The sequence below is a fragment of the Tupaia chinensis genome, unplaced genomic scaffold (assembly GCF_000334495.1).
Source record: "Tupaia chinensis unplaced genomic scaffold, TupChi_1.0 Scaffold000426_1, whole genome shotgun sequence".
Lineage (NCBI taxonomy): Eukaryota > Metazoa > Chordata > Mammalia > Scandentia > Tupaiidae > Tupaia > Tupaia belangeri.
Genome location: NW_006159931.1, coordinates 2955806 through 2983366, shown reverse-complemented (window position 1 = coordinate 2983366; position 27561 = coordinate 2955806). Strand labels below are relative to the sequence as shown.

The window sequence follows — 27561 nt, the reverse complement described above, 5'->3', positions numbered from 1 at the left end:
GAATTGTGCCCTTTGGGTTAACCCTCAGCTCAGTAAAGGTGACAAGCTGTGTGCCCCTTCCACGTTTCCCCGATATTCCAGCATCGCAGTTATGGTGTTTAAGTGGCTCCGATGTATTCCAGGGCACATACACTTAGCAGGAATGCACAGAAGCTGGCACTCACATTTGCCCAAATGAATTCCACAGCTGCCTTAAGTAAACCGCTCCCCAATACAAGCGCACCGCCCTCCGCGCCTCCTTGCGAGGTAGTGTGGGCTATTAGAAGCTGAAAAATAAGGGGGCTATTTGAGAAATGAAGAAAAACAAGGTAAAGGGCAGCCCAAGCTTTAGAGTTCTGCAGCGGGTTACTGCTCCTTCTTCTCAGGGACTTAAATAACTCTCCTAGGTTATACAACATTTCAACCCGTGCTATTTTGCTTGCACTGCACAATCGTATAGTGTGAAAATCTTGTTACAGTAAAAAAAAAAAAATCTCAACCGAAGGAAACATCAGGAAACCTCATCTATCCAGAACAATGCAGAAACAGAGCAAATACCAAAAGCACCTCGAGGCGGCCAAAATGTCAAACAAGTGACTGCAATTTGCCCATACTAGAGCTTCTCCACCCACATTACAGGCATTTGCTTTCATTTGATGCCAGACTCCAACATTTTTGGCTAAATGCTTTCCAATCTCACTGCAGACTAGAAGCAGCAAATCAGAGGAAGTTACAGCCCACTCCAGACGGCTGGGAAGCAGAGCAGAGAGAAGAAAACCAGAGAAGCCAGAATCTCCTGAGCACAGCATGGCCGAAGGGGCAACCATCTGACTCACCCAACAGCTCATTAGGCACAACTGTACAGTAGCAATAACCCCAGGTCGTAGAGAGAAGGCTAACGCATATTAAAATTCTTTATTTAAGGTGGAAATGACACGTGGAATACATTCCAGGAAAATTATCCAAGTAAAATAAAACATTGAGATGACTTGTCAAGACTCTTGCTTACGAGTGACAAAGCCCCAATCTAAATTGGTGCAAAAAGGGATTTTAGTATTTATGAATCCAGAGATGTCTTTGCTTCAGACACAAGTGAATCCAGGATGCTTGATCAACATTATCAGGACCTGGCGTCTGGCTTCTGCTCTTCCCTTTGAGTTGGCCACCCTCATGACGGCAAGATGGCTGCCAAGAGCTCCAAATCTGCTCAACGGATTTGATTGTTCTGGTCTGACTACACAAGACAACGGGCAAGATTCGCTTAGCTAAACCTGTTATCTTGGTTTGAGTCACATGCCCAGCCTGGATCTAGTCCCTGCAACCGGGAGATTGCAGTGTTATGACTGGCTAACCCTGGGACACATCACCAGCCAATGCAGGGACACAGGTTGGGAAAAGGATGAACAGAAGTATGGGCTAAGGGTGGGAGAGATGGGATAAGATGCTGGGGAAACTGCAAGTGTCTTCCAGGACAGGTAAAGGCTAAAAAAGTGTGAGATACCCAGCATAACTTTTCCTTGAGTGCTTTGGGTGTAATTACTGATTTTTTAAAAGTATACAATAAATGCTTAGTAAGTGCATAAGCTAAAGAATGCATAGGTAACTGGAAATGGTTTGAGATCCCTAGCACTACTGTATAACACACATAAACATATATAGGAAGTCATATGTGCATATCATCACATTTTAAAATACTTTAAAAACAAAATACAAGTACAATTTAAACATAATTTGAAGTGACTGTCTCATAGACCATCAAACAAACTGGCCATAGTTCGATACTTAAATTGCTTCCAAATTTTTGTTAGTATCCCGTGGTGAAGTTTTATAGACAAAACTTTTTGAAAAGTGTATCAACTTTTGAATGTCTCGGTAATAAAAAAAAAAAGTGAGCATTTTAAGACTATTAGCTATAATTGTTTTTCACATTTGCGAATGATTGTGATCATCAGAAGTAACTGTGATTGGAGTTTTCAAGCACATGAGCAATTTTTTTTGTGCCATTTGGGGTTTCCTTTTTCTGTCACTTGCAACCAAGAGTCTGAACCATTTTTCTTTTCTTTTCTTTTTTTCCTTTTTTCTTTTTTCTTCTTTTCTTTCTTTCTTTCTTTCTTTCCCTTCCTTCCTTCCTTCCTTCCTTCTTTTCCCAATCTTTTTTCTCAATTGTGTGGTGACAGAGAGGGTCCCAGGAAAAGGCACACAGCTGGAGGAGGGTTGCTCAGCAGAACCTAAATGGAAGGTGAGGGGCACCCACTGCAGCTGTCAGCCAGGTGGGAGATCCTGAGAAGGAGCCCGGGCTTCCACCTCCTGCTCCAGGAAGGAGAGCAGCACAGTTCAGGCCACCTCCAGGTACACAGGCATGGACACACATGGCCACCTCCAGGTGCCCCCGCTGCCTTCCCAGGCACAGGGCTGCCAGTGACCTGTGGTTCTCACCAAGCAGACACCTCCCAGCCCTCAGGAGGTGTGAGTGAAGTCCACAGTGAAAGTGCTCACGGATCCTGCCCGGAGCTGAGAAACAAGGGGTTGTCATCTGCTGATGCCCCCAGACACAGGTGCCACAGAGGGCGGCAGGTGTTCAGTCTGCTGAGCACACAGGACTTAGGAGGAGCCGGCAGTGGGTGGGTACCTGGGAACTCCTCTTAATCCATCTTTGAGGTCAGTGCTTCTCAAACTATCCAAAGGGAAACCCAGTTTGCTTCTAAGAGCCAATCCATCGCAAAATAAAATAAAAGTGAACTGTGTTAGAAATCACCAAATATGGGGCTGGCAGGCGGCATGGTGGTTGGGGGCACTGGACTCCCACATGGCCAACCATGGTTCGAGTCTCCGACCTGGTGGCTTGCTTTCTCACTTTCCTCTCTCTCTCTTGTTCTGTCCCTCTCTAGTCAAATTAAATAAATAGAGTTCTATAAAATATATTTTTTTAAATTACAAAATACAAAATGCAAGCTCAAGTGTTTTTTCCGGATTCAAAACTCTCTAAATGCTTATGCTTATTCTTCGTTTCTGTACTTAGGCAATGCACAGGCCTGAACTGCTCCACGGAGAGCTTTCTGACTTTGTCTTAATGTTTTCAGAACATTTCCTGTTTAAAATACTTCTCTGAAATGAAGTAAAACCACCAGCTTGATATTTAAGGGTATCTGCCCTATGTTCTAATTACCATTTTCTCCATTCATTCATTCTCATTCTTTCTGAATGTATCATTTGATCCATCCAAACGCTGCCTGAGTGCTACTGCATGCCACTCCTACACCAGGTGGGAGAAGACGACACACAGGGCAGGTAAGGCTCGCCCTTGCTGAAGTGACCTCCTCATACACACCGACATCCACACCAAACCACCCCTCACACGCCCTGAGCTCTTCTGACTCCACACCTCTGTCGGCCACGGCGTGTCAGAATCCCATTTTTCACGGCTCTGTTCAAATGTCAGCTACTCCATCTATGATAATAGCTATCATTAATCCGGTCCCGCTGTGTTCTAGAAATTGATAGACATCCTACGCAGAGAATGTCTGATTTTCTCAACAACCCTTCAGGATTATACCATCCCTCCTGCCCCTGGACAACATGATTCTCTGAAAGTCTTCTGATTCTACAATGAGATAGGACGTCTATATCTTTCTAAGGTCAATCCTTGCATTTCTTTTTAAGACCTATTTTATGGGGAACCAGCAGTTAGCGTAATGGCTATGTCGCTGGTAGGACGTCTATATCTTTCTAAGGTCAATCCTTGCATTTCTTTTTAAGACCTATTTTATGGACGTATGGCACAGATTTGGAAAAGTGAGCATAATTCTCCGGGTCAGTGACATACCCACGTAAACTGTACCTAGACCGAAAACAGGACCTAACCGCACTCCAAATATTCCTAGCACCTTTCTCCGTCCCTACCCTCCCCTGCCTCCCAGGAGTAGGCAGAGCCCTGAATGCTGCCTATGCGGCTTAGTTTTGCCTGTGTGCATTCTTCACCGAACGTTGCCCGCAGGTGCATGGTCTCGCAGCCAGCTTCACTCACCCGGCCATGTTTGAGGTGCACTCACCGTCCGTTTGCACTTCTGCATCCTATTCCATCGTATAAACAATCAGCTTATTCATTCTCTGGACAGCTTATGGGCAGGTGAGTAGGTTCCAGGTGAACCTGCTGTGAACACTCCACTCCACGGGTGTTGGTGAACACGCATGTGCGTTTCTGCACAAATGACTCATGACTCAGAGTGGTTACTGCAGGAACACGAGCTTGTCCGTCCAGTGTTAAATGCTCTGCCCTCTTTAAAGGCACTTTCCATATTCCATATCTTAATCTTGTTTGTGAATTTGCTTCATTTCCCTTACTAGACTATAAGGGGTTTTCAGCTGAAGAGATATTACTTATGCCCTACCTCATTTTTAAAAGAGGGGTCTAACACATGATTGAGAGAAAACCGAAATTAGAGAGCAGGACAAAAAATAAAGGTGGGGGAAAAAAGGATGAAGTGAACATAATACCCAAATACACGCCACGAAGTCTTATGCATTTTTTCGAAGTGTTATAAATGGTACACTTCCTTGTTATTATTCATTTTGTCATGACTAATTGTCGTTTTTTAAAGAGGTTTTTGCCTCAGGGCACGCGTACTGGCCAGAGAAAGGGAGAGACACAGTGACAGGGAGTGAGAAAATACCCCCTAGGAGGATGGCTACGCGCAATCCCTTCTCCTCCATTCTCCTCCCAGGATCTTAGGCATGCATGCACACAGGCATGGCATGATTTTGAAGTCACCGGGTCTAGGACTTGAACCGTAGTCAGCCATGAGGGAGTCCAGCAATGTAACCACTTTGCCCTGTGCTGGTGCCAACATTGTCTTATGCAATTTTAAAAAACCCAGACCACAAATGAGGTTGCACTTTTCTTTTTTCTTCAGTTTATCTCATGAGACAGAGAGAGAGAGAGAGAGAGAGAGACTCATGAGAGAGAGAGAGAGAGAGAGAGAGAGAGAGAGAGAGAGAGAGAGATGGAGGGAGTGACCTTGTGACCAGAATGGTACAAGAAAAGCACGCTGAGTCCGTAACCTGGACTAAGGAGCACCCTCAGCAGAGTCTACACATCAGTACCCAACACCAGCCTTCCCCGCTAGCTAGGATCATGGGGTGCACACCCAGAGTGCACAGGTAGACTGGGGAACGGAACCTGCCATCTTCCGCATGGATCTAGCACCCCTCAAACAGCTCTTTACTGCTGTGCCAAAGAGCTGCCTCTGTAGGGCAGCTTCCTATCAGCAGTACAAAGCAGGAATCAAAAGCAACTGTTGAACCGTGTTGCTAATTCTGATTCTGAAATTTCCCCAAGGTCCATTTAGGGCAGCACCACGGCACAGTAGTCAGGTACTGTGCAGGGGACACCAGACCCCATGTGGACAGCCAGGGTCTGAGTCTGGCCTTCGTGGCTTGGAAAATATGCCAGGTGCATGTACCTGTACACCCAGGGTCCTGACAGGATGGAGAACTGGAGGAAAAATGACTGTGCCAGGGCCAGGTCCACTGGGGCAGTGATTTCTCTCTCTCTCGGGCATGTGTCTTATCCCCTGGCACTAAAAATTATTTTGAAAAATAATGAAACATCAATTCAAGTCTTGAAGGATCTGTCTTCGAGTGGCAACAGTAAGAAACGCGGTCTGTTTCTGCCCTGCCCTAAGGCCTCTCCCAGTGTGGGCATGCACAGGTCACTACAAATAACTCTTTCAGGGAATTAATAGAATCCAGATACACAGTTCCCAGAAGGTCTAACTCTAAGGTGGGGGTGGGGGGTGAAGGATGACTCAGATTGTGGCTGAGGGACCTCTAGTGGTCTCTGGAATCTTTTCAGGGAGTGTGCATGGTTAAAGAGATTTTTATAGTTCTACTGAAGTATCTCTGCCATTTTTGCTCCCCATCTTCATGGTGGCTACAGCGGAGTTAACAGAGGTCACATGACATGTGACCTAGCAACAGAGGACATGCAGAAGCAGATGTGAGAATCTGGCTGACTTGTGTTCAGACAGACATTAAATGAATTTACCCATTTCTTTTTTGTCTTGGAAAATAAATTCTTCCATACAAAGTAAGTTGTATCAACCTGTGAATTTGTTATTAATGTTTTAAATGATTAATATTTTCAATTTTGTTTTCATTTCCAAAACAGTAAATATCTATAGATATAACCCAATATAAGCAAAATCACTTTGGAGTTCTTGAACTTATTTTTTTTAAGGTTTTTGCCACAGGGTGGGTATGGTCACCAGAGAGTCAGAGAGAGACAGCGAGAGGGAAAGTGAGAAATCAACCCCAGGGGGAATGGCTACACCAAATCTTTTCTCCTCCATGCTCCTCCTGAGATTTTGGATATGCACATACATGTACCCAGAGTGATTTTCAAGCTGTCTGGTCCAGAACTTGAACTGTGGACGTCCACATGAGAGTCCAGTGCCTTAACCACTATGGCACATGCTGGCCCCAGTTCTTGAACATTTATTTTTTAAAGGATCGTTTAATTTTATTTATTCATTCCTTTTAATTTGACCAGAGAGCAACAGAGACAGAGAGAGAGAGGGAAAGTGAGAAAGCAAGCCACCAAGTCCAGGACTTGAACCATGGTCAGCCATGTGGTAGTGTCCAGCACTTTAAACACCATGCCACCTGCTGGTCCCAAGTTCTGGAACATTTTCAAGAGCGTACAGTTCCTGAGACAAAAAGGTTAAGAACCACAGGTATAAAGCAAGATTTCCTCAAAAAGATGCTCTACTCACAGGTCTCAGAAGATGATCTAAGAAATACGTTCAGTAATCAAATATATTTGGGAGATATCGTGCCTCTCTTAGAAATCAGCGAAGTAGAAGAAAATAAACCTAATCAGCTTTAACTCTACATTTCCTAAATACACTTGACTAAGATCCCCCTCCTGCAAGTGTTTCTATTGGGTTGTCGGAAAAGCCATGACATATTTTTCTGTTCTTCTATGCAATATTATCACCCTGGGGGCACACCCAAGAAATGCATGGCTGAATGGCCAGGCCCTCAGTCAATCCGCATAAACAGCATCTCTTACAATCCGACTCTGTCAAGTGTAGACGGCAGGGTCTACAGTTACATCTCTGACAACAGAAAGAGTGATCCTGCTATAAATGTCAAGGCACTAGAGCAAGACAAGGACAAAAATCCCGCTCAGACAAAACTGGCTCTGTTCCATCAAAGACAGTCAACTGAGGCCCCACAGTTCTCTTCTACAGCGCTTAGACAGAGTCACTTCGGCCTGGATGTCTTCCGAGACAGATGGTACCACGCTTGCCTCAGTCATGAAGAAATCTCAATTAAGTACCCACAAAACATGTAAGTTACATAACCTCTTGGTGCCCCTCCAAGGAAAATAGTGGCCAAATGTACTCCTAACGAGTCAACTTCCTTTACTGGGTCGTTAACTACAAGTCAATTAAATGCGAGGGAATGACCACCAAAAATGATATCTTTGTTTTGCAACTATCAATCTTTTCTTTTTGACAGTACTTATATAATTGGGCTGGTGATCTGTTAAGCAAACTCCAAATTCACAATAATAAATGATGTCACCAGACAGCTCAACTGAAGAAAGTCCACAGTAAGATGCAAGGCGCTCTGATATGACATTTTTAAAAAGTGTTTCTTGTGAAGCTTATGTTCTAATAAGAAATAGATACAGCATTAGAGAGGTAGGAAAAGATGGAAGAAAGGATGTAGGATGAGGTGTTCTCACTCTTCTGTTTGCAGCATCTGGTGAAAATTAGCATTCAATAAGTATTTGTCTCAATGAATTTGCCATTTACCTTTAAAATGGCTACTTGCATACAAACAGATAAGCCCCACACAAATATCCAGTAAAATATGATCAAATCAAATAGCATTTGTTGGTACTATAATTTAATTGGCTCACAAAAAAAGTCTACAAAAGCATTTAAGACCACCACTGTGAAGTCCAAATAAATCATTTTAATATACGTATTTTTGCTTCTGTTCATTCACCATTTATGTCTCTGATGCATGTGTATCTATCTCATTTGACTTGCTTCATATTTTACTTATTTTTCAATATGGACCAATCTTCAAGAATAGATGGTTAAGCCAAACTGTTTATTCTTAAACTCTTAAACAGCACAAAGTATCTTGACCCCAAGAGCTTTATCCACTTGAACATTTCCACAGTGCCCGATGAGGCTGCTCAGTATGATGGTTTTTCACTGAAATCTCTTGTGTGGAAGATGGCACAATAAGCCCCGACCTCGTCAAGGCCACTGGTTGATTGTATTCACATCGCAGTTCAGTTGGGTAAGTGGTACAGGCTGAATAACACACAGATCTTCTCCGAACACAGCTGGTGAGAGAGCTTCATCTGGGGAAAGCCAACCGAATCATGAGAGCCTTCCTAATGGTATAATTTGCTCCAGGGTTCTCTTGATACTTAAGAAGGGAACTATCGATCCTTGTGTAGTCTTTTCTTACAAGCACTCTTATTTATGGCGTTAGAGGGTTTTCTTCTCCAGCCATCATTTTATAGTGGGGGGGTTTAGTGTCCTCAGTGCAGAATCGAAAGCAGGAAGACATCTACTTTCATAATTAGAGTAGTGACAGCCTCCTCATTTCCTGCCAAATGGATCAGACCACACTTTCAACCCTATGGAAAGAAACATGAGTAAAGACAGGACTCAGTTTTAAACACCCTACCACTTCCCTCAAACCCAAACAGACAAAATCACATCAGGACTGAGTTGTTCAATTTGGAATGTAGTTTGAGATAGTGAGAGAGTAGGCTGCTGGAACCCTGGAATGAAATGGCTGGGAAATCAGGACAGCCACGAGGGACTTTGAAATGTTTCAGAAACTGCCCCATAACAGAAAGATACGTATCTGGCCTTGTTAAAAAATGTAATAAATGAAGAAGAATGTTGCCACAGATTACAAGTTTTGGTTAATAAGCTGAAAACCTCTCATTCTCAGCCAACTTGGATCATCTTAAAGGAACTAACCATTCGGCCATAAAGGGAGCTTTCTGAGTTTCTGTATAAAGCAGAATCCTGCATCAATTAAAATAGCTTGCAAGTAAACACTATTTTCCCATGAGGATAGTGCTTAAATAGGTGCTTGGTAAATACGTCTGCAAAGCGGGTATCCACGCTTCATATTTAATTACACACACGTTACATTTTTACGTCCGCTTATCAAATGCAAAAGAGGGACATGGCAAATTTGCAAAAGGAATTCTGGAGTGAAATATTAAAATGCAATCTTGGGAGGAATCTATAAAATGGCAACTATTGTGAAATAAGTGGCAAGAACACAATCTTGTCACTAAGCTAAAAACACACTGTCCTATTCTCCACGGCAAAGTAAACACCCACAGACCACACAACGCACTAAGACAAATGAAATGATGATTTTCTTGGTAAGTTTACCTGGTGGCTGCACGTCTTCCTGAACAATGCCAGCTCGATTAATGGCTTGTTCCTTCTCTGAGAAATGCAACAGAAAAATATTCTTTAAGAGGGGACGAAGGTGAAATCTATGTATTTAAATGGGCCAATGATATGGGACAATTGGAAACCAATATTTATGAGTGCTGTTAAATTCAGAGATCCCATTACACAAAGCTTTTAGACTGTGGAAGTTAGATCCCATAAAGCAGAATGACTGGGTACTTTCGATAAAATAAAGAAAGCCATACTTCATAAGAAAAGCTCCCGACTAACAGCTTTTCTCTGCGATCTCAGCATTTTGGAAAGGCAACAAAAACAAGAGAAAAAGAACAATTCTAAAGAACTGGTGGGCGTGATATTACGAGGGGCAGGCTGCTGAACTGAAAGAGCAAGTACAATTAACAAGAAAACCATGTAGTTTATGTGTCTAAAATGCACTCTACTGAAGGACTAGACTCTGAGTTAAATATGCTGTGTTTTTGATAGGAAATAGAGCAGAAAATTAATCTTTGGGTGGGTGGCTTTGGTTTGGATAACTGAAGCTTCCCTAATTGATTGCAGGTGCTGTGCCAATTAGTACATGCGCTACAGCGACAGCAGCGAAGGCCATTCTCTTTGGAGATGCCCAACAGGCAAGGGCCAAGAGAAATTGGGCATTTTATGTCCATGGGCTTCTGGCTCTCTGACACATCTTTCTAAGTGTTTCAGAATACACCCAAGGTCTGTGAAAACAGACTTCTTATTTTCAGTATCTAACACATGGCAGCTTTTCATAAGATGAGGAGCTAACGGATGTATACTACTAAATTATAGTACCTAAATGTTGTGATCGGGTCTTTGTTTTAATAAGGTTGAGAGTGCTTATCTAATCCACATTTAGCTCATATTTAATATTGGGACCTTTTCTTTCTTTTGGCCTCTGGATTCTCATAAAGTTACAGAACACAGAGGTCGTAAGAAACAAGAGTTTTGCCAAATCTAGTATTTGTGGCACTTGTTTCTCTAGTGATATGACAGAAAGTCAGTCCTAAACAATCTATCTGATAGTTTTATCAGTACTAACTTTTGCTGTGGTAAGTAAAACACTGGACAAGGGAGATTACGTGAATCTTGATAACTATTCTAAGAAGGACCAAGAGAAGACAGGGCATAATGAGGTCAATTATAGACAACAGCCTGATGGGTCCACTGGGCCTCTTGGCAAAGTAGCTGGTGAATAGCAACCAAGGCCCTCTGGACCAAGAAACACTAAAACATTTCTTCCACATAAATTGGATGGTGTGGAAAATCTTAAGAAATCACTTTCTGAACTTTTCCTAAGACATTAAATTCTTGTAGGATTGAGCCCTACCAACTCTGACATGTAAGTCTAAGTAGGGATGCCTCAAAGTTGCTCTTAGAAAATGCTAGCTAGTGAGAGACCACATTGCCATCAGTCTTGCCAGGGACAAAAATAGATAACATTTTTCCAGACCTAAAAGGTCTATTCCCTGATATTGTGAAGAGGGAAGAGACAAGTTTTAAAAATAACTGTCAGAATGCATTCTGGACCTATAGATTTAAGCAAATCAGACATCCTGGCATACCCAACAAAGCCAGAGAAGTTGGCAGACTGCCATGCATTAAAGGAAGCTGACTTTCAGTGCAAGGACAGAATGCCTAATTGCATTTGAACCTCTTATGATGCAATGGAGAACCAAGTAAAGAGAAAGGAATTCCTGTCTTCTCACTTTCTTGCTAATTGCTAATGAGGTTGAAGAGAGGTTAAGGATTTATTTTAAGTAGGCCATAATCTCTTTATAATCCTGTCCTAATGCAGCCACCACAGTAGTTTGGCTTGGCCAGGCAATTTAAACCTCTTTGCTAAACCAGTTCCTACCAAGTGATAACCAGGTATTAGCACGCCATCTATATCCCCTGGTTCTTTAATCCATTAATGTTTTAGAAAAACTCTACCGCCAAAGCAGTCTTATGTAAATTCATGATGTACTACAAAGACACTTTATTTGTGAATGCAGAACATGTTAAAAAGAAAACAGAAATAAGTCCCTCAGGATTTAGCAGAGTTGACGGTAGGTTTCTATTTCGCTGTCACTGGAGAAACAGCAAATGTATATACACCTCAGGGAAAGGGTAGTGGCAGAAGTCGGGACAAGCTAATTACTGACTTCAATAGTGAGCATGTTTCTATCAGGAGTGAAATGATTAACACCCAACTATGGAACACTGGGTTGAAAATCTCCCCACTCCAGTGTCTCAGCAAGCCCGACTCTGCCCCCTGGTGCTAAGGCAGCGGTTCGATTTGTAGTTTTAATTGCAGATCGTTATCGCCAGTCAAAAGGCCAAGATATACTATTAAAGCTGGTCACATGCACAGACAGGCTGATATTTGTATGTTAATAAAGAATTCAGCTAATATGTTAATAATAAGAATTCAGCTAGTAAGACTCTCTGTCAAATGTCCACACTGAGAAGAACCTCTACCGTGTGACTCATCACTGTATCTATCATTCACAACTCAAACAGTGCAACACACCCCAGTGCCAGCTCCCTTGGCCATCTTCCAGCTGCTGGTTCAGGGTGCTCTAGTGAGGCTCAGCAGATGGAAAGCTAAAATGTTTTTAAGAAGGTATACAGAATCCAGTACAGAACACAACCTTGAGACTCTACCTCTTCCATCTTCCCCTGGTTCAGCAAGTAACAGTAATAATTACTATATATAATTACACCTGTATGTACGTGTGTATCTATGTACATATGTATGCATAAAAGGGAAAAGGGAACTGTACAGACACACTAACAGCTGGTAAATTTAGAAGGATATATACGGATTTATTGCATTCCTGGATCTCTTCTACCAGTTTGAACTTTTTAAAATAAAAAACTGTACAACTGTAAAACATGTATAAGAAAATCTAACAACATTCTGACTACTCCATGACTGCTTCAAAGTACCTTTTTAATAATATCAAACCTAAAATTTTTAAAAATACTTTCCAGTGCTCCTACTATCTTTTTAAAGTTTATTTCTTTATTTTTTTTACATGAGTGAGACAGACACAGCGAAAGTGAAAAGGACAGACACCTCGAGCAGGGTCTTGATGCTGTGATCCATCTCCAGCCTCGGCCAGCTCAGATCACCTTGGAACTTTCCCTTGGGGTCCCCCAGTGCTTCCATTCTGCTGCTCTTGGGTTATTCAGAACTGGATGTGCCCCGTGGTACGTGTGAGTCAACGGCCATGGTGGGACGCATGGGCTGGCATGCATAATAGCGAGTGTGAACCAGGTGGCTGCGGGGGACCGAACGACCACTAGAAGCACTGGCTCCTTCCACATTTCTGCTTCCTCACCAGAGTCTGGCTGAATCCACGGAGCCGTGATGTCTGCGAGACGAGACTTCAGCCTGTGGACTCTGCTTGACTATACAGTGAAAGGGATGGAAAGCACCTTCTCAATAAGCACCCGGTGGGGAAAGGGAAAATGCCCTAACGAGTAAGCACTTCCCCACATCCAGGGACTTCCGCTAGCCCTCCTCTGCCTGTGTACATCATACTTTCAGTCGGAGGCCTCAAGGTGCACCAGAACAGAAGCAGGACCGAGCAGCAGTAGAACGGAGGTCTCCCCGCTGTTCCTCCTGCCCCATCACCTTTCATTTTGCTACTGTTAAGCACTCTTCACTGCCTTCAAGGCACCGTGAGACGGGGGAGAACAGACAAGGTCAGGGGCGCTAGGGCCCAGTGTCCACTCGGTGATTAAAGTGCGGCGTGACCTTGGACCAATCACCTAAATGAGGGGGCGGGAGGAGCTCAAGCCCCTTCTGGCAAAGCTCTACATGGTTTTGTACTCTGCACATCTAATTAAAACGAAGAACGATGAGGATCACAGAAAATGACTTATTCTGCTTCGTTTCACAGGGTAGCCTCAAATGCCTAAAATGCAGGTTATTTTCAAAAGACCCCATTCGAGATCACTGTTGAGTTCAAGGACACGAAGACAGATTAGGCTTCTCATTATAGCATCTGCACTCTTCCCCAAATGTGGCCTCTTCAGACAAACCACGCTGTGCCAACAGAAGAGCGACATCTGGGGTCCCTCCAGAAGCCCAGCAGAACTGTACCCATACTTCTGGGTTCGGATTGCTGACCCCACAAGACCATCATGTCCCAGTGCTCATTTCGGCACTGGAGGCACCCCTGTACAGAAGTGACCTTGTACTCCAAGCAACACTTAGCAAAGTCTGGCTGGGTTAATGAAAGAGCTGAAGATCACGCTGAATGTCAGAACAAAACCCAACAGGTTTTGTGACAGTGATAGTGGCTTGCCTGCCTCGCAATCATGCAAGATCTCCTTGGCTTTGTTTGGCCTAACCAGGTTCTTCCTCTTTTCGGCTGCCTGTTGGCTTATTCCAGCAGAGACCCTGGAGCCTACCTTTCCCCATACCCCGGCTGGCACAGGTGAAGGCCTGAACTGACCTGATGCTTCAGCTCTCCAGGGTCTGGGCTTCTCCCTTGCCAGCCACTGGCTCCAAGTCTCATACTGACTAGTAACCCAGTTCTCAGGGCGTGGGCTTCTTCTCAGCACACCCGGACCCTGGAAATACAACTGGATGCAGGGCAGTCAGAGCAGGAAGACCTAACAAGACAGTCCAAGAAGAAGTGGCTGAAAGGCAGGAGCAGGGGAGCAAACCCAGGAATGTCGGAGGAGGGGCCAGACATGGACGCCCCAGGAAGAGGGTGTTTTAAAGAGGGAGAGTCTAGCCTAGAGGGTGTGCATCTCACCCAAATGACCTGACCTTCTGAAAGGTCACAAAAGGGAAGAGAAGCCATCACTTGCAAGTCCCCACAACCCGCCAACATCGGACTACGTTTAGCTGCTCCTCCTCGTGCAAGCAGCGCCCTGCCTTGGTCCAAGGCTCTGTCTCTGCCTGAGCTCCTGACCCCACTCTACGGACTGCGTCCTCTCTCTAGCATTCTCCTTTTGTCTGAGACTCTCTTGGCTCTCCCATCTTGCCCAGTGAAAACTGAAACAAAACTCTCCCTAGACCTTGTGACCTGCTGCCAATATCACTTTGCCATTCTGCTCTCCATATAAACATCTTTAGTACATTTAATAGGTGGTCTATCCAGTCTTCGAAACACTGCAGTCTGCTTTCTGCCCACTTCCAAATCTTGACAGCATTCTCAACAAAATAAAAATAATAATTTTTACCTTATTTTTGCTAAATCCAATGAATATCTTCCCTTCTTATCTTTCCAACTGTCTTCGTGCAGCTCAATCCCACTGACCACACCCTTTTCCATGAAGCTCAGTCTTCGTGGGATTTAGGATTACAGCCTCCCTGGGTTTTAACCCTCTCTCCGACCACTCCTCCTCAGTCTCCTTTGAGGGCCCCTGTCTTCCTCCGACTACCAGCTCTTCAGACCTGAAACACCGGTGTTCCTGCCTGCTGTCCTAGGCCACCCTGTCTCTTCTGATCTGAGAGCAGCCTGGGAACCTTACCTGCTCCACTGACTGGGTCCCAGTGCTGATACGCCCGGCGCTAGCACCAGCCCAGGAACAGTATCTTGGCTCCAGACTGGTAGGTCCCATTTCTACTGGAAAATACCTAAAAGTGCAACTGGATACCAAAACCTTCATGCGTCCAAAATGGAACTAACTCATCCTCCACACCAACTTCTTCTTATGTTTTTGAGTTACGGACTAGCGCCACCATCTCCTCAGCTGCTGGAGGCAGAAAGCTGGGGGCCCATTCTCCCTCTCTCCCCTCACTTTGGTGACTAGTTCATCACAAATCCCTGCAGACTTCACGTACTCAATGTGGCTCCCAATGCACTCACTTCTCCCCAGTCACAGGAGCACCACTCCAGATTCAACCTAGTCACTTCTCCCTGAGGTCACGGGGAATACAACCTGTTGTCTATGCCTCCCTGCTGCCCTCAGAACCGACCCTTCCAGCCCCGCCTCCATACAGTCAGAGTGATGCTCATGCAAAGTGAATCTGGGGGCCAGCAGGTCGCATGGTGGTTAAGGTGCTGCATTCCCATATGGCTGACTGCAGTCTGAGTCCCAGACTCAGAAGCCAGGCGCATGTGCGTGCGTGCCCAAGATCCCAAGAGGAGAATGGAGGCGAGGAGATTGTGGAGGGGCCATCCCCTCTGGTGGCGATTTCTCACTTTTCCTCTCTCCATCTCTCTCTGGTGAACACACACACTCTTCGGCAAAATCCAATTTAACATCTATTTTTAAAAAATTAAAATTTTTTAAAAAGTGAATCAGATCCCTTCATTTTCCTTATCAAAATACTTTATGATCTTTTACTGGCTACACTTTAAAGACCCCAAAGAGTTACTGAAGTATGTTAATCAAGCAAGTAAGATTATAAAATTAAAAAACAAAAGACTTTTTTTTGGGGGGGGTTGCTATAGGGCGCGTGCACTTGCCAGACAGACAGAGACAGAGAGACACAAAGCAAGAAATCGCCCCCCATGGGGGATGGCCATGCTGCAATCCCTTCTCCTCCATTCTCCTCTCAGGATCTTTGGCATGCACGCACACGCACCCAGCGTGAGTTTAAGCCACCGGGTCCGGGACTCGAACCGTGGTTGACTATGTGGGAGTCCAGCAACATAGCCATTATGCTAACTGCTGATCCCACAAAAGACTTTTCAACAGCCATGCAGCAGACCTGGAGGTCTGTACATTCCCAACAAACAAAAACAGAGTCTCCCTCTTACAAATTCTCACCAAAGAAATACTAACAGCTGTGTTTCAGAAGGAAGAAGAGTGAACTACAAATGAGAGGCAAGAAGGATCTGTGAGTAAAGAATCTGGATACACAGTCACTGGGTAGGTAAAACGATGATGATGTTAATTAACTGTGGAATAAGAAACACAAGCGGAACTAAAGTAATATGTATGACATATGGGATAAGGATTACAACATTTTAAGTTCTTTGTACTGTTTGGAAGATAAAGATATCGGCTAACTTTAACAGTAATCGCGAAAGAATGTAAACAGGATATAAACCTTACAAACTTGTTGAGGAAGAACAACAAAAACCTAGAGAGCAGAAAAAAAGGGAAAAAAGCAGAGAAATAGAGGACTAGAAAACACAAAATAAGATGGAAAAAAATAAACGCACTATGTCAGTAAAAGTAGTAAGTGAAAATGAACTGAATCCAATAGTTAAAAGATATGATCAGCATAGATTTAAAAATCTGGAGAATGGGGCCTGCAGTTGGCATAATGGCTATGTCGCTGGACTCCCATGTAGTCGACCGTGGTTTAAGTCCTGGACCCGGTGGATCAAACTCACACCAGGCACATGTATGTGTGTTCCCAAGATCCCGAGAGGAGAATGGAAAAGAAGGGATTGCAGCATGGCCACCCCCCCGGGGGGTGATTTCTCGCTTTCTGTCTCTCTGTCTCTGACCAGTGAGTGCACATTCCATATAGCAAAAATCTCTTAAAAAAAAAAAGTTCAACCAAAAGTCTTGCTTGGTCTGTCTTAAGTGATTCAGACAACCAGATCCTAGAGTATCCTTATGAGGTTGCTGTTGGGACACATGGCGCAAACCCTACCATGATCATCCTATTACAGTAGGATTTCTCAACCAAGCACCACTCATATTTCTCACGAGGGACTGACCTGGGAACCACAGAAAGCAAAACGCATCCCCAGCCTTTATCCACCAGAACACTGGCCTCCCTTACATCCCACCTCACCCTCCTTGTGACAAGCAAAAACATCTCTGGGTAGAGCTGAATGTCCCTGGGGGACAAAAATCACTCGCCTTAGCGAACCACTATTCTAGACTTCATAACTGAAACCCTTCCAATAGGAGCCACGGTGGACCCTTTATCCCAAGGTCAACTCCAGAGGCCATAACAGCGTAGCCTGGGGCAGGAACGCAATGAGAAAGGATGAAATAGACTGTGCAGGGCTTCACACAGCCCCACGCTCACACCCACACACACGGTGCAGGCGGACAGGCTGGAGGCAGGACGCACTAAGGCCATTTCAGTCTTCCTGATGAAAAGAAGCTGCAAGGAGAGCTGAGTGTGTACTTAAACGCTGTCTCCAGAAACCAAATGTAGCCATCTGTAATGGGTAGAGCATTTACACGGAGCGTTCGCCTTCACATCACCAAGCTTTCAGCCTCCACTAATATTCTCAAGGGGCAGGGCTGGCCCTCTTCCATCTTCAAGATGATTCAGGTTTCCTGGAGAACAAAATGAGTCTCTAACGCCTAATATTTTCTCTCTGACAGATGGTTTCAGAGGTATCAAAGTGCTAATCCTTGCTGAGGTATAGGTCTCAAGGAAGGAGAGTTTGGCTTTTAGAATGATAGGGCTAGAATGATTAAGGAGGAAAACGACTCCCAGGATATTTACCATTGTCATGTGAACCACCAGCTTAAAATGAGAGAGATCAACAGAATGTGAAAAATGATCGGAGGAAAAACTCAAAACACCCAGCTAAACGGTTGAGTTTGAACTATTTCTGCTTCCAGGACATCTCCGGGGGTGGAAATGAAGGGCACTAAGCACCTTTCTGCTCAGGAATGATCAGGACTCCATGAGCCTTCCTCCGGCATGGATAGAGACCTGGGCTGCACCCTCTGCCTTCCCACTTACTAGCTATGTGACCTGGGGCGCATTAGAAAACCTCCCTGGGCCTCAGTTACTCCATCTGGAATGTTGGTAATACTGCCTTAGAACAAAGTGAGGTTGTGCAAATTAGACAGCCCGAAGTATGCCCACGCTGACCCCTAGTAACTTCAGGGAAGGTGGACGGTGAGCACGACCCAGTCCTGAGCGTCAACCTGCACTGCGCACACTGCTTTCGCGCGCAGTTGCACCTCTGAATCTCCCAGGAGGCTCCAAGCTCGATTCCAGATAGTGCAGATGCAGGCATGTACAGAAGAGGATGCCGAGGGTTCGAGAGCCTGAGCCACCTGTCCACAATCACAAAGATGCACATGGCGCCGTTCGAACTTGGCTCTGTCTGACTTCGGTGCCAAGTTCTCGCCATCGCACCCCGTGGAGAGGACGACGGGGCGGTGGCAGGGATGGGGGCAGCTACTGTGCAGGGATACCGTATGGGGTCAGAGGTCACTCACGGTACTCCTCCAGCCGCATTAGGGGCCGGAAGTAGATGGGGTAGAAGGCGGCGCCGATCAGAGAGACGAAGCCACCGAAAATGAGTGCGGTGCGCAGGTTCCGGGACATGGCGCCGGGCGGGGGCTGCCCTGACTCCTGAGCGCCCCGAACCCTCAGGATCCAGGATCCCGCCTGCAGGGCCTTGACCCCTCTCGGAAGAGGCGGAGCGGCTTTCGCTTCCGGGCCTTGGGGGGCGGGACCAGGGCGTGTCCGTGGGCGGGCTCGGGGCGGGGCGTAGAGCTGTGGGCGGGGCCAGGGCTCGCGCTCCGCCTCCCCGCGCTCCCAGGTAGCGCGCTTTGCTGGCCCCGCGCAGGTGGACTGCGGGCGGAGCTCTGGCCGCGCCGCCTTCCCCGCCCTCGTCCCGGTTCCTTCCTCCGCTCCAGCCGCCCACCTCCAGACCTCTTTTACCACTCCTCCTATACCCAGCACGCTTTCCCGTTCTTCCCCGGTTGAGGTGCTGTCTAGGGACGGCCTGCCACGAACACGAACGAGCCCTCTACGACTCCTTCCACTCTCTTACCTGTCCGCTCAGTGTGCAGGTGCGGGAATGGGGATCCGAAAAGTCCCTCTGCCTCCTCGAGGACACCTATTTGTGGGATGAGAGACGAAGGGGCAAACCTCCTGGCCCTGGCCGAGCTCCCGCACCCCGGCTAGCCTGGGAGGAACGCCGGCTTAGCATCTAAAAAACTACCAGTGCGTCTGTTCTGACCTCATCTGTCCATCGCCTCCTCTCTCCCTCTTCCCTGCGCTGGGCACGAGGAGGAGGCGTGGACAGGGGTCAGGGCAGGGAGCCAGCGGCCAGCGGTACCTCCCACGGGACGTTGGGGCTCTACCTGACTGCCTGGGGCCAGACACCTGCGTCCTCTTCCTGGCTGCGTCCTCCACCCCTGCACCTCGCCCCCTTATGGTGGGTGGTGCTGAACACACTGGGCCCTGCGCGGACTGGGCAATGAGACTAAGACTCCTCCACCCTTCCTATTAGTAAGGATAATCTCAGCAGCTGGGTACGGGAGGCAACGAAGCTTTCTTTCCACGCTAGCAGCATTATTTAGTTCAGAAAAGATCTACCCATCCGATCTTCGAAGATGGTGTGGACAGTGCAGGATTCCTCTTCCTTTGTAGTTGGGTAGTTGAATCAAGCTACCACGTGTGTCCCCAGAAGCGCATACATCAGGTGTCCAGCTGTCAGCGGATTGATGGACTATCCGCCATGCCCCAAACACCAGGCAGATGCTGCGGGGGACTCGAGATGGATGAGCCCTGAGCCCTGCTCTTGTGGACCCTACCGTGTGCAGGAAGAGACGGAACACATCCATAAAAGGATAACTAACCCGGCACAGCTCGCTAGGGATGGAGGACACGGTCTGGGGGGCTCCAGAAGTTCAGAGGAGGAAGACAGATGACTGTCAGACGAGGCTGCTGCTCCTCCAGCACAAACGGGAGCGTGTTAACATAAGGGCAGAGGCTTGGTAGCAAAGAGGGGACCTGCACACTTTACGCGACATGATGGAAAACGCCCGGGTGTGGTGCACATTTGTCATTTTAGCAGCTCGGCATGCACTTCGGGTGTGGTGCACATTTGTCATTTTAGCAGCCTGGCATGCACTTCTCCTTTCTCTGTTAAGAGTGCCCCAAGGGTCTTTGGGAAGACCACTGCTCTCCCATTCTTGGTCCAAGAGGTGACTAGGGCTCCCACCCTCATGCTATTTCTTCTTTGCTGACAGTTAAGCACCGAAGCTGATCAAGCTTCCTCACCACGTGGATCGGTTGGCACAGCACTCAGGCCCGAACACCCAGCACGGCTGTGTCCTCTTGGCCTCATGGCTCAAGGTCATACTGCCCATCTATCTCTGTGACAGGAAAGCTGGATTTGAACTTGACGGAATGAGATCCCAGAGTCCTGGGGTCACTGTTTAGGAACCGGGAATGAGGTCAGCACCGCAGAAGGAGAGCTGAGAGCTGGCGAGAAAGCAGAGGCTGATATTGCACTTGAGCCAGCCGTGCCTGAAGCTGGAGACCTGCCCCTAGGCTGCTCAGGAACCCATAAAGCTAATAACGTCTGCCTTGTGCTGGAGACCGCTTTGAGTTGGGTTCCGTCTTTTTTTTTAATTTAATTTAATTTATTATTATTATTATTATTTTAAATTTGCTATCTGGCATGTGTGCTCACCAGAGAGGGACAGAGAGAGAGAAAGTGAGAAAGCAAGTCGCCAGGTCTGAGACTTGAACTGCGGTTAGCCATGCGGGAGTCTAGCACCTTAACTACCACACCACCTGCTGGCCCCCGGGTTCTGTCTTCTACAACAGGAGCTCCAAATGAAAGCTCCATGGGTAAGTTTCCACTTGCCTAACACCTCATGAGCTGCAGGGCAAGGATGACTGCTTTATAGAATGGGTCATGGAAAGGGACCAGCAGTTAGCATAATGTCTATGTCGCTGGACTCCCATGTAGTTGACCGCGGTTTGTGTCCTGGACCCGGTGGCTTAAATTCACACCAGGCGCGTGTGCATGCGTGCCCAAGATCCCAAGAGGAGAATGGAGGAGAAGGGATTGTGGCATGACCATCCCCCCCGGGAGGGTGATTTCTCACTTTCTATCTCTCTGTCTGTCTCTGTCTGGTGAGCGCATGCGCCTTATAGCAAAAAAAAAAAAAAAAAAAAAAGAATGGGTCACGGAGAGCTGGAGGCCTGAACTGGCCATGGTCACACACTGGCTGAGAGCTTAGCTCTTACGGTTTTTCAAACAAAGCGCTCCTCCATGATGTCATCCTGTCTCTGTGAGCAAGCTTGGTGGGATGATCGCCAGCCTCTCCCATAGGCCTCTGGGGGCCAGTATGGAGGGGACCAGTATGGGGTATCCTGGTCGGGGCTTCAGGAGTACCCCCGAAGCAGAGATAGGACCAAAGTGGCAGATGAGCCACCTCTTCCCGAAGTGATATGGTAAGTGACTTAGGGTTTTCTCTGTCCCCTCTGTGCTGTTCCGAAGGCATTGGCAGAAATGATTAGTCCATCTTCGCCATTTGTATAGATGGCTAGCTTTGCCTAACACACACACACACACACACACACACACACACACCCAGTTACCACATGCCGGCCACAAAGCCCTACCAAATGCAAGTCCATCGCTCAGTGTGTTCCCCATTACTGGGAAAAACCACGGTATTCCATTTGTTATTCTCCCACTGACCTATCAATTCCGTCAACAAACAGTTGTTGTGTGCAGGTCAGTTGGGGATGTATAAAGGACCTGTTCAACATGCGTTACTGCGGCAATGGCTCACTGAGCTGGCGCAGGCGCTCCTCGGGGGCTGCCGGCTGCCGTGGTGCAGGGAAACACCAAGTCCGCCATCCCTACGGCGTCTACGGTCTGGTGGGGGCTGAGACGTGGCAGTGGCTTGTATCAGGTCGTCGGAAAAGCCATGATGCTTTTTTGCATAGAAAAAATGTGCCAGGACTGTTATGATAACCCAAGCACTGCCTTTTGACTGTTCAGGCTCCCCTAATAATATCTCCTGAGGCCTCTCAGAGAATGACCTCTCGCCTTGGCATTCTTGGTAGGACGTCCATCCAGGGCCTGAGCCCTGTTCCGTACCAATATCAACACTCGTTCTGTGTGGTCTTGTGCTTAGGGTTACTCGTTTAGTATTTAGTGCCATGACTAGTGCTATCCTCACGTGCAGAAGAGGAAATTGGGACCCAGTGAGGATGATGTGCCCAAGGTCACATGACTACTAAGTAGCAGAGCCAGGATTCAAACCCGGACACTTCCCTGAACCCCCAATCTCCATTGCTTTGCAAAAATAATGAGCTCACATTGCCTGGATGTAAATATGATCCAACCCGGTTCAGTTGTTCCTCTCTTTGTCCCAGAAATCAGAGTGAGAAGGACAATGACACAGGACAGATGACTCATTGCCCTGTTTTTTTTGTTTTTTTTTGTTTGTTTGTTTGTTTGTTTTGAGATTATTGTATCTCTCCCACTTTCTCATAATCCTAGGGCTTTCTCACTTGTGTCTTCTTGTGGCCTGATTCTTGAGGGTTCATTCTATTGTGCAGGCCACCCTATATGCTTCTAGTAAATTCCCTTTGAACTTAAGTTACTAAGAGTCAGTTTGAGTTGCACACCTGCACACCACTAGGAGCCCTGATAGACACAGAAATTAACAATTACCTCCAGTGCATGGCCAAAGGAAATTTGGTTCCAGGGGGTAAGGGGGAATGTCTTTGCAAAGGGAGGGAGAGCTCAAAATATAGGGAAACAAGATGCATGTCAAATATAGCAGGAGTCCTAGGGTGCATATTTTCACCTCAATCACTGAGAAAAAAATTGGTTTGGGCTCCTATCTGGCATTTCCCCCTTCTTCTCTTGGATGTGAAGATTGAATGCTTGCAGGGGGCAGACCACCAGCGGTGTCGCACATGGGGTTCAGACAGACATCAAAGTTAATCTGCTCTCTGATCTAAGCAAAGTGATGAAGAAGGTTTCTTGGGACAGCAGCTTCACTAATTGTGGCCCCTGTAGCCCACTGGATGTATTCCAGAATATTGTGAGTTGCTAAGAAGTATCGTTACTGTTGGTGGGAAAACAGACAGGCAGCTGGGATTTGGGACCGAGCAAGAGCCTCTAGGCCTGCACCTGTTGAGAAGAAGAGAGTACGGGAGGACTGCCCTGGTTTTGGTGGGGCTCTGTGAGGCTTCGAGTCTACCCAGCTGTGTAAATATTTCTGATTTAGACCATTTGTCAAATATTTCTTCTTGGATCCGCCTTCTCTGTAAAAGAGCTTTCCCCAAATGCCTGTCTTGGTTGACCTCTTGCCATGCTGTGTCCCTGATGTAATTTCGACTTGCAAAGTGTGCAGCCTCAGGCTTTCCTCTGAACTCCAGCGTCTGTGCCTGGTGGGCAGCTTCAGGTTCAAAACCCACTGGCTCCTGCTCCCTCCTCACTGTGGCCAACCCTGGCGTGGTTTGAGGCTTTGCCAGTTCTCCCTGGCAGTGACTTCTAAGCCAACCTTGCACGCACAACCCTCTTCCATCACTGAACTGTTTCATTCCTGGACAAACTAAAGTTCTCTTCTGGAAACACCCATCACTACCCTGTTCAGAGCCTGAAGTATGAATTCCTCAGTGTTCCAGCTGTGGCCGACAGGGCCCTAAAGGCACCTGCTGCATCCACCCCCCTTGGCCACATGAAGTAATCAGTCTCCAGGTCTAGGTGGCCACGCTCTGTGCCCACGGCCACCGTTGATTGAATCAGTGTGGATGTCTGACCCGAGCACAGTCAAGGTCCAGACCTCTGCCAAAATGAAGGATGAGCTGACCCAAGCGAATCCTCTGCCTCTGGAATTTCAGCTGAGAATTCAGGGAGAGGCAGGAGGTTGGCCGAGGAAACAGAAGTCGGACAGATGCACCGAGAGGCGGGAGCAGCGAATGGAGAGCTGTAAGCCGTGACTATGAGTCAGCAGAAGCTGAGAGAGAAAAGGCTCTTTGAGTAGATGAGGAGGGAATTGCCTGGAAATAGCAGGAAGCTGAGAAGAGTGGAGGAGAATTGAAATGATCTGCAAACTCCTCCAGCTGACAAGTAACAAGACATTTCAAGCCCTTGGACTACCTGGGACTCATGTATTCAGTGTTTTCTGCCACTTTTCCGGAGCACTCACTGTATGCCAGGCACTATTCTAAGCATTAGACAAAGTTTTGGTCATACTGGAGCTTATATTCTAGTTAGGGAGGTAAATGAGTCTTTTTTGTTTGTTTAGATTTTTTGCTATAAGGTGTGTGCACTCATGGGAGAGAGACAGAAGGAAAGTGAGAAATCACCCCATTTCCCCTGAGAGGATGGCCATGCTGCAATCCCATCTCTTCCATTCTCCTCTTGGGATTTTAGGCAGGCATGAACACACACCTGACATGTTTTTCAGGGTGCAGGGTTCAGGACTCGAACCGCAAAGTCGGTCATGTGGGATCCAGTGCCTTAACCACCACACTGCTTACTGGCCCCATAACATAGGCTTCTTTAAAAAGGCAATAAGCAGAGTAATAAATCCTGGGGCAAAAAGCAGAGCAGGGAGGAGGACTATGGGAGGAGGGGGTGGTGGAGATCTGACTGAAGAAGAGCGAGCCGTGCGGATATTTTCAAGAAGAATCCATATGGATGGATTTATGAGTGCAAAGTATTGAGCCCGGAAGGTGCTTGTTCTTCAAAGAACAGCCAGGAGTTTCATGTGGCTGGAGAGATGCAACAGAAAGAAACGGAACGGTTTCTGAAGGTCCACCTTAGAAGGCGCCTGGAGTGGTTTTGGCTGCATTCTCAGGGTCAAGTGGGTGTCGAGCCAAACCCATTCCAAGGGGAGAAGAACTAGAGTGGGGATCGCTGCACCGGGGGTGAGAAATGTGTGGCTCTTTCTAGCTCTACCACTTTCGTGGAGCTTGTTGTATTTGCCAAGTGAAGTGTTTGTCACCTTCTGCCTTCTATTACAAGGATTTAAGTGTCTTTTTATCTTGCCTACTAGATTTTAAGCATTCAGGGAAAGCTTCCGTCAGATACATCACCAGCGTTTTCAATGTCATCATCACAACACGACGTGTGTTAAATTCCTCTCCCGTGTGCTTGAGCTCCTCTAATCTCTGCCCTGACAGGAGAGCTATTGCCTCCATTTTGCAGATCGGGATATGAAGGCACAAAGAGGTTCAAACTTGCCCAAAGCCACATCCTTAGTGAGTGGAAGTGCCAACGTTTGAACCCATTGAAGAGCCTGTGTGCTCTCATTCTCTCTCTTCTGTTGCTGTCTCACACTCTTGGTCATCTGAGTTGGTCGAGGCTGCTATAAAAATTAGCATAGGGGACCAGCAGTTGGCATAACGGCTATGTCGCTGGACTCCCAATATAGTCAACTGTGGTTCGAGTCCTGGACCCGGTGGCTTTAACTCACGCTGGGTGCATGTGCATGTGTGCCCAAGATCCCGAGAGGAGAATGGAGGTGAAAGGATTGCGGTGTGGGCATCCCTCCTGGTGGGTGATTTCTTGCTTTCTGTCTCTCTCTGTGTTTCTGGTGAGCACATGCGCCTTGTAGCAAAAAAACTCTCAAAAAAAAAAAAAAAAACTAGCATAGACTGGGCATCTATAACCACAGACATTTACCTCGCACCCTTATGGAGGATAAGCCCAAGACCAAGTGCAGGCAGATCCGCCATTCACTGGGCACCTGCTTCCTGGCTTGCCAGGGATTATCTTCTCCTGGGATCCTCACATGGCAGAGAGCACTCTGGTATCTGTTCATAAAAGGGCATCTATCCAGTCATGAAGGCCCCACCCTCATGAGCTTGCCTAACCCTAATTACCTTCCAAAGGGCTCATCTTCAAACACCACCATGGGAAGAGTACACTTCGATATATGAATTAAGGGGCAAGAGCATTCCGTTCCTAGGGCACTAAGGAAATGCGCTAGGGTTCATCTGTGCTGGTGCTTCTGAAGTGTTGTTGGGCAGAAGAACAAAAAGGGAGTCTGAGACTGTAGGAGTAAATGAACTCAGTTTCTCTTATGGTCTCACTCAGCCACCAACACAGAAGACTTCTACGGGGGGAAACGGGGTGCAATTTCCTCCCCACACCAAACAAGAAGTTCCACAGCAGAGCCCGGCTGGGTGTCCTCTAATGCAACTCGGCTCTGACCATATCTGCCTGGAGATAGTGTTGGACCCCACAAGCTGAGGCTCTGCTCTAAAGGCTGCCCACTCCCTCTCCTACTTCAGACGTCACTTGTGAGTCCCACGCTTCTGAGTGACTGGGTATAAATGGGGCTTCTCACCACCCCTTTCCCTGCTTGGGTTTGATTAATTTCCTAGAGTGGCTCCCAGAAGTTAGGAAAACTTGTATGTATATTTCCCAGTTTATTATAAAGCCTCCTACAGGGGCTAGTAGGAGGCTTAGTGGTTATGCACCAGACTATCCGATGACCTACTGTGGTTCAAGTCCCAAAGGGAGTGGCTTGAAAATGATGCCCAGTGCATGTGCATGCATGCCCAAAATCCCAGGAGGAGAAGGGATTGTGGTGTGCCCATCCCCCCGAGGGGTGATTTCTTACTTTTCCTCACACTCTCTGTTTCTCTCTGGGGAGTGTGTGTGCCCTATGGCAAAAACCTTTTTTTTTTTTTTTTTTTTTTTTAAAAAAAGACTATTACGAAGGACACAGATGAAGAGAAGAAATGTGTGGGATGAGGCACACTACCCTCCAGAAACTTCCAAAAGTTTGTAGAAAAAGGAAATAAAGTATAAGTTCATTTGGGTGCAAAAAAAAGAGAAAATGTATGCATAATTTTTTCATACTATACATTTCCTCGAACTTTTTGAAAGAAGACTCCTTGTATACGAATTGTCCCTCACTCTGGAAGATACACTTCATGGGTACAGGAACTTTGTCAACCTCTCTGCTGGGATCTCCAGGACCCACTTATAATAGATGCTCAATAAATATTCACTGAATGACTAGAAATACTCATTTCTTTCTTTCCTCCTTTTAAAATTTTGCTATAAGGCATACGTGCTCTGACAGGAAGAGTCAGAGAGAAAGAGTCAGCGAGAACGAGACAGAGAGAGAGAAGGGAAGTGAGAAAGCATGCCCCCGAGGGGATGACCGTGCTGGAATTCCTGCTCCTTAATTCTCTTCTCAGGATTTGGGGCACGCATACACAAGTACCTTGGTGCACTTGTGCAGACTCACTGGGTCTGGGACTCGAACTGTGTGGTCGGCCATGTGGGATCCAGATGCTTTTATATGGCCACTGGCTGGCCCCTCCTTTCCTTTCCTTTTTCCATTTTCTTTTCTTTTCTTCTCTTTTATTTCCTTCTCTTTTTCTTTCTTTCCTTCTTTCTTTCCTTCTTTCTTTCCTTCTTTCTTTCTTTCTTTCTTTCTTTCTTTCTTTCTTTCTTTCTTTCTTTCTTTCTTTCTTTCTCTT

The 27561-nt window shown here is 46.6% G+C and overlaps 1 protein-coding gene across 1 annotated transcript; it reads right to left on the bottom strand.

The window, feature by feature from the left end:
• Nucleotides 1–7871: 7871 nt before the first annotated feature.
• SMIM20 (small integral membrane protein 20) lies at nucleotides 7872–18782 on the bottom strand. The gene is made up of 3 exons (XM_006154935.3): nucleotides 18567–18782; nucleotides 9423–9479; nucleotides 7872–8644 (listed from the first exon to the last, which is right to left on the bottom strand). Exons 1-3 carry the CDS (start codon nucleotides 18673–18675, stop codon nucleotides 8607–8609), a joined length of 204 nt encoding a protein of 67 aa, XP_006154997.1. The 5' UTR covers nucleotides 18676–18782; the 3' UTR covers nucleotides 7872–8606.
• Between the last annotated feature and the right edge of the window lie 8779 nt (nucleotides 18783–27561).

Coding starts and splice junctions, on each gene's coding strand:
- SMIM20 (XM_006154935.3), bottom strand. CDS start 18,675: ATGTCCCGGAACCTGCGCACCGCACTCATTTTCGGTGGCTTCGTCTCT. Junction 9,480..18,566: donor AATGCGGCTGGAGGAGTACC/GTGAGTGACCTC, acceptor TGCATTTCTCAG/AGAAGGAACAAGCCATTAAT. Junction 8,645..9,422: donor GGAAGACGTGCAGCCACCAG/GTAAACTTACCA, acceptor TTCTTTCCATAG/GGTTGAAAGTGTGGTCTGAT.